General features: G+C 46.6%; 1 protein-coding gene across 2 annotated transcripts in view; it reads left to right on the top strand.

Moving 5' to 3' along the window:
• The window catches only part of PPP1R1B (protein phosphatase 1 regulatory inhibitor subunit 1B), a 61,405-nt gene that overhangs the window by 43,484 nt on the left and 4,188 nt on the right, over positions 1 to 13,733 (top strand). Inside the window, exons 5-7 of one of the 2 annotated variants that reach the window (XM_048518210.1) lie at positions 5,393 to 5,560; positions 9,345 to 9,395; positions 13,539 to 13,610. In XM_048518210.1, coding sequence (XP_048374167.1) covers positions 5,393 to 5,560; positions 9,345 to 9,395; positions 13,539 to 13,610 — 291 coding nt within the window. The remainder of the gene's footprint in view (positions 1 to 5,392; positions 5,561 to 9,344; positions 9,396 to 13,538; positions 13,611 to 13,733) is intronic. The other variant, XM_048518211.1, reaches the window with a different exon arrangement.

A 13,733-nucleotide genomic window follows, 5' to 3' on the forward strand; every position in this document is an offset into this window, starting at 1 on the left:
TACTCCACCCTCTTTTCGCTAGGGTTGCTAAATAGTCAGGCAGACATTATATTTTAAAATAAATCTATTGCCAGGAAGCAAGATCCCTTGGCGACTTCTCCTATCTATGCAATCCCTTTTTAACATCCTCTTCCTCTAAAGAGCTCGGACAAGCATGCATGATTCCCTTGTCCCCACTTTATCTTCATAGCAATCCTGTGAGATGGATTAGCTTGAGGCAATTTACACACTTGTGGTATCCTCTGAATTGAGCATGCAGTCCCTTTGGGTCGGATTCTTGGTAAAGCATCGGTTTTTCCCTTTTCGGAACTCACCATGCTGTAAAATTAGAGAATCTCCGCAGTTTCCGAACGCTCTCTAAGTTTGACTTTTCCTCTCTCCTTGCAGGGAAAGCAAAGAAGTTCCATATGCATTAAGATTTCTTAGGGTTTTCTCACTCCTCCCAGCTTTCTCCCACCCACACAACAGCTGTTTCTTGGGGCCACTATTTCAGAATGATCAGAAAGACTTTTTGGTTTTTTTATTTTACCACTGAAGATGAAACTGAGATGAAGTTGACATGATTTAGTAAAGTAACTCTGGATCAGAAACAACACCCAAAAAGTAGGGACGGCAGGCAACTTCCCCAAATGGAGGCTGCACAGAAAGAGCATGGAAGCGGTGGGTGAGCAAAATGGTGGTTTTGCTCAGCTAAGGATATTATGTGAAGGGGAATCCCTGTGTAAACAAAAACCTGTGGGGAAAACTCACTGTGAAGCAAACATCCATGGGATAAGTAGTGCAAGCGTAAAGGGCCGGAGAGACTGGTTCAGTTCCTGCCTCAGAGGGGGAACTGCACCCGGGGCATTTGTGTGCCCTGTGGCCCTGCCACCCTCCCACCCCACCCCAAAAGCCCCCGCCATGCCCCTGCACTGGCACAAGCCTGGTGCAAGATGCCCCCCTCCCCCTGGGTGCTATGCCACTGATCTACCTGGAGAACTAGATTTTACATTGGTGGTAGGGTAAAAAAAGATCAATTTGGATGGGGGATAGAAATATTGCTTACACTCTTGATTTTGCAAATATTTTCTTTTTAAAAATCTGTCCTACTGCTTTCCTGAAAGGCTTCTTCTACACCACTGTGTACTGTACAGATTAGGACATCAGACTAGAATTTGGGAGGCTCAGATTCAAATTCCAGCTCTTGCCATGGAACTGGTTAGGCAACCTTTCTCTCAGTTTCTCCTACCTCACAGGGTTGTTGTGAGGATAAAATTTAGGGAGGAGAAAATGAGTGCTGCCCTGAGTTCTTTGCAGGATGCGCGGGATGAAAATGTGCCAGGCAGATCGACAGGTTCTCCTTCCTGGTTCAATCATGGGGTTGCCAACCTCCAGGTAGAGTCTCCTGGAATTACGACTGATCTTCAAACTACAGAAATTGGTCCTCCTAGTGCAGGGGTAGGGAACCTGCGGCTCTCCAGATGTTCAGGAACTACAATTCCCATCAGCCCCTACCAGCATGGCCAATTGGCCATGCTGACAGAGGCTGATGGGAATTGTAGTTCCTGAACATCTGGAGAGCCGCAGGTTCCCTACCCCTGTCCTAGTGGATCGGTGGCACTGTCCCCCACTGAGATCCCTTCCGTTCCTAAACCCAGTCCTCAAATAGACAACCCTGATTAGTTACCAGCATGCTTATGAGATAACATCACTAAACGCCATTGTGTTGAAGGGCAGGGTCCAGTCAATCAACCGGAAAGCAATTTTGGCAAGTGGAGCTGAAAAATCAAGGAAAGGGAGGGGGTGCTTTTTCACCCTGCAAAGAACGTTGCGGTAAAACACTGACCAATTCTGATTTCAATTCATGTGCTCATTCAAAATAACTGGCCAGAATTTGAGTGGGTGGGTGGGTCTCTACTTCTGCTTGAAATCTATAAAGAGGGTTTCTAGCTAGAGATGCTAACCTCCAGGTGGGGCCTGGAGTTTTCTTGGATTTGCTACTGATCTTGAGCGGGCAGACATCAGTTCCCCTGGAGAAAACGGTTGCTTTGTCAAGTGGACTATATGCCAGCACGTCTCTTCCAATCTCTCTCTTTAAAATCTGTCCCCTTCCCCCAGGCGCCACCCTTAAATCAAGGAAGTTTCTACCACAGAGTTGGCAATCTCATTTTCCAGCTCTCCTAAAGCCCTGTTCAGTTGCTATGATTTTGAGTGTTCCAAACTCACACAATGGCATCTAATTGTGCATAAGTAAATACTGCATGGTGCATAAATGATTGTTACAACTCTCCCAGTACGAGCAGATGCAATTTTGTACGAAAGGAGCACATGTGTGTATTTTGGTTTCAGTGCATGTAAACGCATACCCTCAGAAATCTGGGTTTCCAGTCATTCCTACCAAAGCTGGAAAGTTTGTACCTTGCTGTATTAATATACAATAACGACTATCTGTGCAATCCTGAAGAGGCTTAGACTGTTTAGGACTGCAGTATATTGTAAGAGTTAAGCATACTGTGATCTCCTGTTAAACACAGCTGGATCACTAAAACTATAATAATTGAATAGCCACCTTGGGTGGGCATTAAGGCTCTTTTCTCTAATCTCTGAGCACCTCAAAATTCAATCAAAGAACTCCCAGACTGCACTTGGAGGACACAGAGAAGATAATGTTATAGACAGGCCCATCTGAAGACTACATGATCTTAAAGAGAAGAATTGGTGCACGCTGCATGGGGTATCTGGAGAAGTGTCCGTGTACATGAAGGTTTACCTCAAGAATAAAACTTGGTTGGTCTTAAAAGTGCCACTGGACTCAACCTTTTTTCTGTTGCAAGGGGCAAATTGGGAGGGATCCCTCCTCCACCTTCCCAACAATTCATTGCTATTTTTTTAACCTGAACAATCCTAAAGCCATTATATCTAAACCACATTAAATCGGAACAGAAAATTAGCTGTTATCCTAGCAGCTTTCTCCATCTCTCTCTCTCTCTCTCTCTCTCTCTCTCTCTCTCTCTCTCTTTCTTTCTTTCTTTCTTTCTTTCTTTCTTTGCTAATCTAGCCTAACCTAATGTTTCTTTCAGGCCAGCCTTCCCTAAACAGGGCTCAGGGCGGTTTACAAGGAAGAAATATATAGCATCATAAAACATCCAGCATTTAAGAACCCATAAAATGTCCTACATTCCATAATGTACATTGGCACCCTTAAAATTCAGAAGAAAATCCATCCAATTTATTTGAAAGCAAAGGAAGCAAAGCATCTCCCAGGTGTTCTGTCTTCGGTTCTGCAAAGACCAAATCCGAAAGTGTTACGCAGGGCATTCCCAAATGACCTTTGTTCCGCCTCCTGGGTTTGTTTGCTCTGCTGAGATTTTACCCTGCAGAGCTGGTTTTTCTTAATCTTGAGAAGAATACAGAAATGCTTCACGCAATTGCATTTGGGGAGGTGGAAATTCATGCGGGTGAGGGAGTAATGCAAACCTTGCTGCGTTCTGCTTGCGTTATGATTCATTAGAGTTCAAGGATATTTTAAAGCGACACCTAGAGAACCTCCTCTGGCCATTGCAGGGACTTAAATACCTAGATACAACATTTTTATCCTAACTTTCCTCCAAGAATCTCAGGGCAGCATCCATTTTATCCAAACAGCAAAAACCTTGTGAGGTTAGGAGAGGCTGAGATACAGTGACTGGCCCAAGTTTAACCAGGATGCTTCATGGCAAGCAGAGAGTTGGACCTGGTTTTGCCCAACCCTAGTTCAACATTTTAACCAGGGGTTTCCAATGTGCTGCCCAAGGGTGTATAACATTCAAATTCTGGATCCATCTTTGCTTCAACCAGGAGAATATGAGTCTCACATCCCAGGTACGATTGGTTGTACATACTAACAATTGGTTGGCATGCACTGAAACCAAAATTTGCAAATTAGGTTTATCTCTCGAGACGCTAAGTATGCTGCATCCCATAGAAATAGTTCGTACTATTAGGAAAAGACTTTTTGATTTGGAGCATCAGACCCTAATGAGTAAAGCTGAGAAGTTTTGTTCTCCACTTTTCCTTGGGATTCCCTTTAGTCCCTTTGTAACAGCCAAATACTTATTTTTATTAGCTGAACCTGAACCTAAACTTCGGCATGCATTAACTCTTGCAAGATGCAACGTACTACCCTCAGCCCTACGCCAGGAGAGGGCCCTAAAACTTCTGCATATTGCATCTGCGCTATGAATTGCTAAGAGTCTGTAGTGCATGTATTGCATCATTGTCCAGTCTACAGCATAGCTAGGGCCAAGCTATTACTTCCCTTGTTTGCGGGCACTGACTATTTATCCGACTTGCAAAAGACTGTATTTCTACTGAACAATGAAGATACACATATGTTAGAGATGACGGCCAGGTTTCTTTGTCACGTTATTATCATTGGCCGTTTCCGCACGGGCAATGAATGGCGACCTGGAGACGGTAAAAACGCCGTCTCCAGGCCGCCATTCGCACGGGGGGCGCAGCTGCAACGCAGCCGCGCTGTCCTCGCGCCGCCCTCCCGGCCTGAAGCCGGCGTTTCCCCAGAGCGCTTCCCAGCGCTCTTTTTGGGGAAACGCCGCAGTGAAGCCGCTGCCGAGCGAACAGTGGGCAGCCGCAGTGAAGCCGCTGCCCACCCAGCACTCACCTTGTCCCCGGGCCTCTGGCGTGTCGCCGAGGCCTGGGGACACGCCCCCCTGCCCTGCGCCGCTGGAGCAGGCGCGCAGGGCCAGGGGGGTGTTTCCCCAGGCCTCGGCGACGCGCCGGAGGCCCGGGGACATGCCGGGTCGGCCGGGCGCCGGCGCTCTGTGGCGCCAGCTGCCCGGCTGTTCCCAGGACCGTCCATGCGGACGGTCCCAGCGTCGTCGGGTCGGCATCATAAACGCCGACCCGGCCATTTCCGCCTTCGTGCGGAAACGGCCATTCATTCTAAAAATTTGTAATTACTACTTTTTATTATGTCTTTTACCTACAAGGAATATTTTATTATCCTTTTTATCTTTAATGAGTGATATTATCTTCAATTGTTAATTTATTTTGGTCTTACTATGCCATTATTCTGGTTTTACTATGCCATTAAGATGATGATGAACTAGACTCAAGACATGAACCGTATATGGCTTCACTGGGCCTACACATGCTATCCACTGATGGCAGATACTACCAGTGGAATTTCAGTGAAACTTTCCAGCTGCCAGGAGGACTAGAAACATTTTTCCCCTACAAGTAGAGATTGGCATGAAACTGCTGATAGAGTTGGGGGTTCTGATGATTGTGAGGGTCTTTCATAGCTACTAGCCCAATGCCCGGAAGCATACAAAGCTAGGGGAATGGCGGTCCTGTGTCTTCAAACCCCTCTGGGTATTCCCGTGTTTATCTGTTTTCTTTTAATGCATCACAGCTATGCAGCGCTTAGCACAGAGCCATTTGGAATCCAACAGCTCCTGGATGGAAGAAGACTATGCGGAGGATGTCGAGGAAGATGAAGAAGATGAAGAGGACGACGAGGAAGAGGCTCAGGACTCAGACGACACCGTGAGAGAAATGCCTGGCCTGTGTCAGCCGGAAGGTACAGCAATTGCATTAACAGGGAACCGGAGAGGTGGGGAGCGGGGAGTCAGAGCCAGCAGGGGGCAGCAGAGAACACACAGACACACACCTCTGCCTTGCTATTGACTGCCTTCTTTAGATGGTTGTTGAGGTTTCTTTGTGAACTAGCCCGGTAGTTCCAGAGGGTTACTTTCCACAAAATACCAAGTTTATGTTGCACGTTGACCTTGCCCTGAGTGACGTTGCCATTGGATTGTTCCTTGCTGGGTTCGGTTGTCTGTTGCAAAAATTTGCCTCCATGGAGGAGGGAGAAAAGAAATCAATGATCACCTCGGGTGTGTTTTGCGCTATAGATCCCACCTCGCACCTGGGAAGGAAGAAGAGACAATGTATTGTCAAAGGCTCTCATGGCCGGAATCAACTGGGTGTTGTGTTTTTTCCAGACTGTGTGGCTGTGGTCTGGTAGGGTTTGCTCCTAATGTTTTGTAAAAAAACTGCCAGACCCCAGTCACACAGTCCAAAAAACCCTCAACAGCCAGACGAAAGGATGCCTTTTGGATCTGCTCCAGATTTATCTGCAACTGTACACAGTCCTGCAAGAATGAAAGTCCAGCCCCAAAACCATAACAGGGAGAAAGGTGCATTCACCGGGACTGTATTTATTTATTTACATGTCTGCCTTTCCCACTGAGAGACCAGGCGGGCTGCACAGTTTAAGTCAATATGATCGACAAGAGGGGACATTAACGAACAATGCCACAAGATTGGGATTACAGAAATCTGAAACAGTTGAAACAAACCATAAACATGGCACACTAAACATAACAAGAGCTGTACTGGATCAGACCAGGGCGTCCATCTGTTCCCATTCCCGGCTGTGGATTTCTTGATGTCTCTGACAAGCCCGTAAGGCAAGAGGCAGTGTAGGCATATGTAAAAAGAGATACTTAATTAACAGAGATACGGAAGCAGCAAAGAGAGCCAGAGATATTTTGCGTAGCAAAGAGAGCCAGAGATATTTTGCGTTGCTTTATATAAAACTTTACTAGCTTAAATGGTAGGGTTACATCGAAAGAAAACAAATAAATGCTGTACTGCTCAGTTTTATATTTACAGTGCTAGCTATACACTTAAGATTTACATCTTGCTCTGCTGGAACAAAGAAAACAAGTTAACTTTATAACTTCTGATGCACGTGCTCACTAACATGTAAGCAATGGCTACCTGACTGGCCAATAGCTAATCAACAGTGTACACTTTTACAGAAGTGTACACTTTTTCAGACTTAAACACTTCTCTCTGTGATACACCTCTGAAGATGCCAGCCACAGATGCAGGCGAAACGTTAGGAACAAGATCAACCAGACCACGGCCACACAGCCCGGAAAACCCACCACAATCAGTCACATATTGTTTTTTAAAAAATATATATGTAATGGAATTGTGTGTGTGTTTGTGTGTTCTCATAACTACACTGCTGATGTATTTATTTCTGCTGGTCTATGACAGTACTAAATTAGGATTGCTAGACTCCAGGTGGTCACTGGAGATCTTCTCAAATGACAACTGGTTTCCAGGCGATACAGGTCAGTTCAACTGGAGAAAGTGACCACTTTGGAAGGTGGACTGTTACGGCATTACCCCCTCCCTTTGAAGCTCCTCCCCAAACCTCACCCTTCCCGGACTACACCCCCTACATCTCCATTTCCCTCCCCTCAACTCATAACTCTCAACCCTATAATAAAATATTGATAAGGTCTGTAGTTGGCTGGGGCAGATACATGTTACAGAAAATAAAGAATGGATTTCACACTGTACAAAATTCGCTTACAGATTTACCTGCCCCACAGATTTTAAAACCAGCTTGGATGGTTTGAGAAATGATAAAGAAAACCAGTCTACCAGTGGACATTGGGAATAGATAAAATGAGCTTCAAGCTTAGTTTGTCTCTGGTTTCTGGAAGTCCAGTGTCAACGCACAGCATCATGGCTGTCTTTTTTTACATAGAAGATTATTGCAGGGGTGTGCCTTCAACTATGTCTGGTCTCTACATAGTTTTAGTTTTAAAAACATAGTTTTAATAGTTTTTAAAACATCAGAAACCTTTATGATTCGCAGCCTATATGAGGGACACCAGCATTGTAAAAGTGTAGCCCACCCTCAGGTTGAACTAGGACAGGGGTCTGCAACCTGCGGTTCTCCAGATGTTCATGGCAGGGACTGATGGGAATTGTAGTCCATGAACATCTGGAGAGCCGCAGGTTGCAGACCCCTGATAGGAGGACCTTTGGTCTTCTCCAACAAAGTACTGAGCCAAGAAACAGATTTGTCCCATGTAGTGCAATAAACAATTTTTAAGTGTTGGGTGGAGGGCCCACGACACGTTCCAGTGAATCCCAAACTGTTGTTCCAGATGTTCCTCAGCTCCGAGCATCTGCAATCCCTGATAAATACTTAGATTTTGACTCCCTGTCCTTTCAAATCTGAAGTTACAGAATTCCTTCCCCCTGTTTCTTCCAGCAAACGTATATTAATGTGCTGTCGCCTAGGGTGACATCTCAAAGGGGTGTGGCGTGTGCCGTTTCTGAGGTCAAGTGGTTCTCAAGCACGTAGGCTGTTACCTTGGTGATGTAATTCTATTTAAAGGGCTTTCTCCTGCTGCTTGCCACGGATCCCACTCACTGGGGGTGCACGGCATGTACTGAATACATTTCCCTTCATTTATCACCTCTGCTGTCAGGGAGGAACCTGTAAACGTTCACAGATACAGATATGAGCTCAACACAGCATTTCTCCTTAGCCCACTACAGAAGCCGCTAGTGTCCTAGGAAACCATCTCTCTTCTCCGGCAGGAATGAGCATTAAGATAGAGGTGGCTACTATACAAGGCATTCTCTTCTCTCTCCCGCCCCCAGTCCCTCTGTCCAAGTTTACACTTTTTCTCATTGCTCCAGAGCAAAGGTCTGGCACCCAAGATGGCTAAGTGTCTGGTGCTCTGAGGCACAGATTGGGGATCTGAATAGCTATGGAAATCTGGCTGCATTAGACTACTGATTGATTGATTGATTGATTGATTGATTGATTGATTGATTGATTGATTGATCGATCGATCGATCGATCGATCAATCGATCAGTCAATCAGCAGGTGAGGAAAAGAAGAGCCGTTTTAATTTGACTGTTGCATGTTGTTTGGATACGTAAACTCAGAGTGGGAAGAGGCAGCTTGTGATTGACAACTATGGGGACTAGAAACTTGTTTCCTTTTTTAAAAAAATGTTATACTGCTACAATGGTTTAATATTATGTTTAGTAGCAAAAGTATACTGGGCACTGAGGAGTATATCTTGACCTTGTCTTTCCTAGCTAAGGTGGCCAGCCGTGAGTTTCAAATCCTGGAGATTTTGGCTGCAGAACTTGGAGAGGGCAGGATGTAGGGAGGCCAGGGACCTCGGTGGGATAGGATGCCATAGAGTCCACCTTCCAAAGCAGTCACTTCTTTTCCAGGGGGGCTGACCTCTGTCGGCAGGAGATCAGTTCAGGTGGGCAGCCACGGTGGCCTCAAGCAGCAGAAAAATGTTTAAGGCCAGTGGCATCTTTAAGAGCAACGAATTTTTATTCTTGGTATAAACTTGTTGTGTGCACACAAAAGCTTACACCAAGAAGAAAACTTTGCCGGCTTAAAGGCGCCATTGGGCTTAAACTTTTTTTCTGGAGATCAGTTGTAATTCTGGGAGATTTGCAGGCCCCTCCTAGAAGTTGCCAACTCTGCTCCCAGCTCATTGGAGTTTGTTCCATATTGCAGGATCTCAGACCTGCTCAGGAACCAAGGCCGCCTTGTTAAGGCAATGCACAGGTAAGGATGCTATTTCTTCACACTCCAGAGATGGCATTTTGATCATGGTTTCTTTAGTTACACCATTAGTGTGATAAGCACTAGACTCGAGGTAAAACTGTAGTAAAGGAGGAAGCCTTTGGGCATTTTGTAATTCTGTAAAAAAAGGGTATTTCAGTACGTACTTTTTAAACATATATTATGGCATGACAGGCAGCACTTGTCAAAATGGTCAGCCAATAGACATACAGGTGCCTTTCTGTCCTCTTTGTCTGGGACTGCGTCTGTCGATACATTGTTGGTTAAGAAGTAAGAAAGGCTGTTCTCCAGAGACAGAAATTAATTTTTGCACTGAATGCTTAAGAACAGAACTGACCAGGTGAGCTTAGAGCAACAGTTTGAAAGGGCAAATGAATAATAAAAATGGGTTCATTCGGGCAGACAAGTTCGATAGAGTGACCACTGGTTTTGAGCACATCAGATTGCAGGCCATTGACTTTGCTACACACCATGGAAACCTAGATTGCTCCTGCCATGTTTTCAGTTTTCATGTAGCATCCTTACACACATCCTTACATGCCTGGATTGGCATTGTCCTGCTGGACTTGAACTCCACAACTGGGTAGCTGGAATGTAATGCCAGAGTGAAATGCCACTCCTTCTGATTCTTGGAGCATCAACTGCATGCACTGAACTAGGTCACCAGATGCAGCCAGCGCTGTTTAGCGCTCACCTGTCCATGGACTGACAAGGTCGCACAATGCTGCGGCGTTATATTCTCCCATTTCACAGGAATGGGCATCCCCCGAGGCCCCGCAAGCAAAAGCCCTTTCCGGATGTTACATTCAGGCACTCCAGGAGCCTAACTAAGGACACTGTATTTCTTTTACTGTATTCTATTCTATTTATAGGCCGCTCTTCCCCATACAAGCTCTGGGTGGCTTACAACATTAAAATATAACAATAAAATCAATAAGCTGTTATCCTGACTCTGTTAAACTCCTCACAGCGACAAACAACCTAAGATGTTACCTGCTGATAAAGTCCACATTCACACAGGGAAGGGGAGGGGAAGCTGGCTAGAGTAGACGGATAGATACAGCTGCTGCCTCAACAGTAGGCCTGGCAAAACAACTCTTATCTTGCAGACCCTGTAAGACTGTACTATGTCTTCCAGGGTCTAGGTTTCACCTGACAGCAATGGCGTACCTGAGCAAAATGGTGCCCAGGGCAAGTACTAAATTTCCAACCCACCCCCCCCCCCCAATTTGCGCCAACCCCCACAAATCTGCACCCCCACCATAACAAATCCAAGTGGTCCCTGGGTCATTTATTTATTTATTTATTTGGTTGGATTTATAGGCCGCCTCATCCCCGAAGGGCTCGAGCCCCCCACCCCATCCCCCAAGATACACCCCTGCTTGGTAGAGCATTCCACCAGGCTAGGGCCAGAACCAGGAAGGCTCTGTTCTGGGCTGAGGCCAGCTGGACAACTTTCAGGCCGGGGACCACCAGCAGGTTGTCATTTGTGGAGTGTCACGCTCTTTTGGGAAACATGTGGAGAGAGGTGGTCCAGCAGATACGAAGGCCTCGGACCATTTAGGGCTCTGAAGATAAATAGTTAGCTGGCACGTACCTGTTCAGTAAACATAATTGCAAACCTTGAAAAATCACGAGCTAACGCTGTGTTGGCCTGGTAGATACATATGCTGCCGCTGTTGGCAAGAAGTGGCGACCCCGTGCATCAGGAGAACCACGCATGAGCTCCGATCACACACGCTTGATAGGCTCCTTGTTTGTGTGATGTTGACCGAAAAGGTCTAAAGCCCCTTTCTTACAATAGATGGTGCCACAAAAACGAACTGCAGAAGAACCATAGAGTTTTTGTCTTTTTATACCTTCAGATGGCAATCACTGGGTTGTGGTATTTTGCTTTAATATGAGGGTGCTTGTCAAGGTCATAAGGAAGGGGAATCCTGGAATCATACAGTTGGAAGAGACCACAAGGGCCATCAGATCCAACCCCCTGCCATGCAGGCAGGGGCGTAACAAGGCAGCCCTGGGCAAACTGTAGCCCTGGGCAAAACCTGAGTTGGATGGGCCCCCGCCATGGGCGGCCACTCCACCACGACCAATTTTTTTTTGCACCAGGACATTGGTGCCTGCAGAGGGTGCATTTTTAGACATATCAGCACCAAATTTCAGCATATCATCAGGAGACTGTCCTTATGCTACTCCCCAAGTTTGGTGAGGTTTGGTTCAAGGAGTCCAAAGTTATGGACTCCCAAAGGGGGTGCCCCATCCCCCATTGTTTCCAATGGGAGCTAATAGGAGATGGGGGCTACAGTTTTGAGGGTCCATACCTTTGGCCCCCCTGAACCAAACTGCACCAAACTTGGGGGGGTGCCATCATCTCCAGATGATACCCTGAAATTTTGGTGCCGACTACATCAAAATGCACCCTCTGCTAAAGGAACATCCCTAGAAATTTGCCCAAAGAATCTTTGTTTCTGCATTGGAGTTTTTCTGCATTGCTTGTCAATGGGGGTTGCAGGCTGTGGGGGCACATCTCTGAAGGCACAGTCTCAAAACTTTCAGGGTTCACATCAGGAGACTGCCTAATGATACCCCCAAGAAGTTTGGTGCAGTTTGGTTCCAGGGGCCAAAGTTATGGACCCTCAAAACTGTAGCCCCCATCTCCTATTAGCTCCCGTTGGAAACAATGGGGGATAGGGGGCACCCCCTTTGGGAGTCCATAACTTTGGAGTCCCTGAACCAAACCTCACCAAACTCTTGGGGGGGTAGCATAAGGACAGTCCTCTTGATGATACACGCTGGAAATTTTTTTGGCGCTGCATAACTCTAAAAAGCTACGCCCCCCTGCAGGCCAAATATGGAAAACCACTAAAATACCCAAAAACGAACCCAGGATTTTGATGCCCCCCACAAGGTGATGCCCTGGACAGCTGCCCACCTTGCCCAATGGGCATTACGCCAGTGCATGCAGGGTGGGACGAGGGAGGATTCTTGCTCCAGGCACCAGTCACCTGGGAAGTCCCCACCACCACCTCCACACAAAAAGCTTGTGGTTGCTTTAAAATTAAGGTTTATTTACTTCTAGGCTAGCAGTGCTGTGGCCAGGAGGGGACTGGGTATGGAGACAGGCCAGGGAGGGCGCTCTTTCCCTGGCCTCCCCCCTCGCCCACCCCACTGCTGCAAATGCCCATGGTTGCTTTAAAATTAAAAATTAACAATTGAAAGCAGCCATAGACTTTTGTGGCAGGAGCGATGGCTGCGGAGGGGACGACGTGGGTGACATTTTCCGCACCCTGCCACCGAAGCTCTCTCTTCTCCCCTTTCTTTCCCCCTTTCTCTCTCTTCACCCTCTTTCTCCTCCCAACCCGCTTCCTCTCTGGATGAAGGATACACTACTGAGTAGTAGTGTGTGGGAACAAGATCTTGGGATACAGGCGGACAGTAAGTTGAATATGAGCAGTCAGAGTGACGCAGCAGTAAAAAAGGCTAATGCGATCTTGGGGTGTATCAATAGGGGCATAACATCCAGATCGCAAGAGGTTGTGGGGGGTGCAGTTTGAAAGTTTGTCCCGGGTGCTATTTTTTGTAGATCCACTCCTGGTGCTTGGCCAATAGGCTGTGGGCTTCTGGATACAAAAATCCCACTCAATACTAATCTGGATACATAATCTTTTAGTCCTCAGCAGAGAAACTCATGAGACCGTACAGAGCAAGGAGCAGAATGCGCAAAATGATCTGGAGCCCCGTATGCTTCTTCAATGTCTTGTCGAAGGCTTTCACGGCTGGACTCAACTGGTTGTGGTGGGCTTTCTGGGCTGTGTGGCCATGGTCTGGTAGATCTTGTTCCTAACGTTTCACCTGCATCTGTGGCTGGCATCTTCAGAGGTGTATCACAGAGAAAAGTGCGTGCATTTCTCTGAAGATGCCAGCCACAGATACATGTGAAACGTTAGGAACAAGATTTACCAGACCACGACCCCACAGCCCAGAAAACCTACAACAACCAGTATGCTTCTTCTATTTATCCCATTACCTCCCCTTCCCTGTCCATTTTTGTGGAAAGGCATTTCTTCAGTTTTCCTTTTTCTCTCCATTCTCTCCCAACCTTCATTACGTCTCCTCGGGAAGTCTTGGAAAATAAGCCCAAAGAATCGGAGCATCCTGTCTATCCAGCTCTCTCCAAATCGCAGAAGCGGAAAGGTAACTTTGGGACCCGCAGTGTCAGATGTAAGAGGGGTTGATGAGGATTGATCTCTTGGATCATCGGGGACATGCGGTACCCATTTTGTCTGGATGATAGAAATAGTTTTTAAGATCACTGGA

This window comes from Sphaerodactylus townsendi, linkage group LG15 (genome assembly GCF_021028975.2).
Source record: "Sphaerodactylus townsendi isolate TG3544 linkage group LG15, MPM_Stown_v2.3, whole genome shotgun sequence".
NCBI lineage: Eukaryota > Metazoa > Chordata > Lepidosauria > Squamata > Sphaerodactylidae > Sphaerodactylus > Sphaerodactylus townsendi.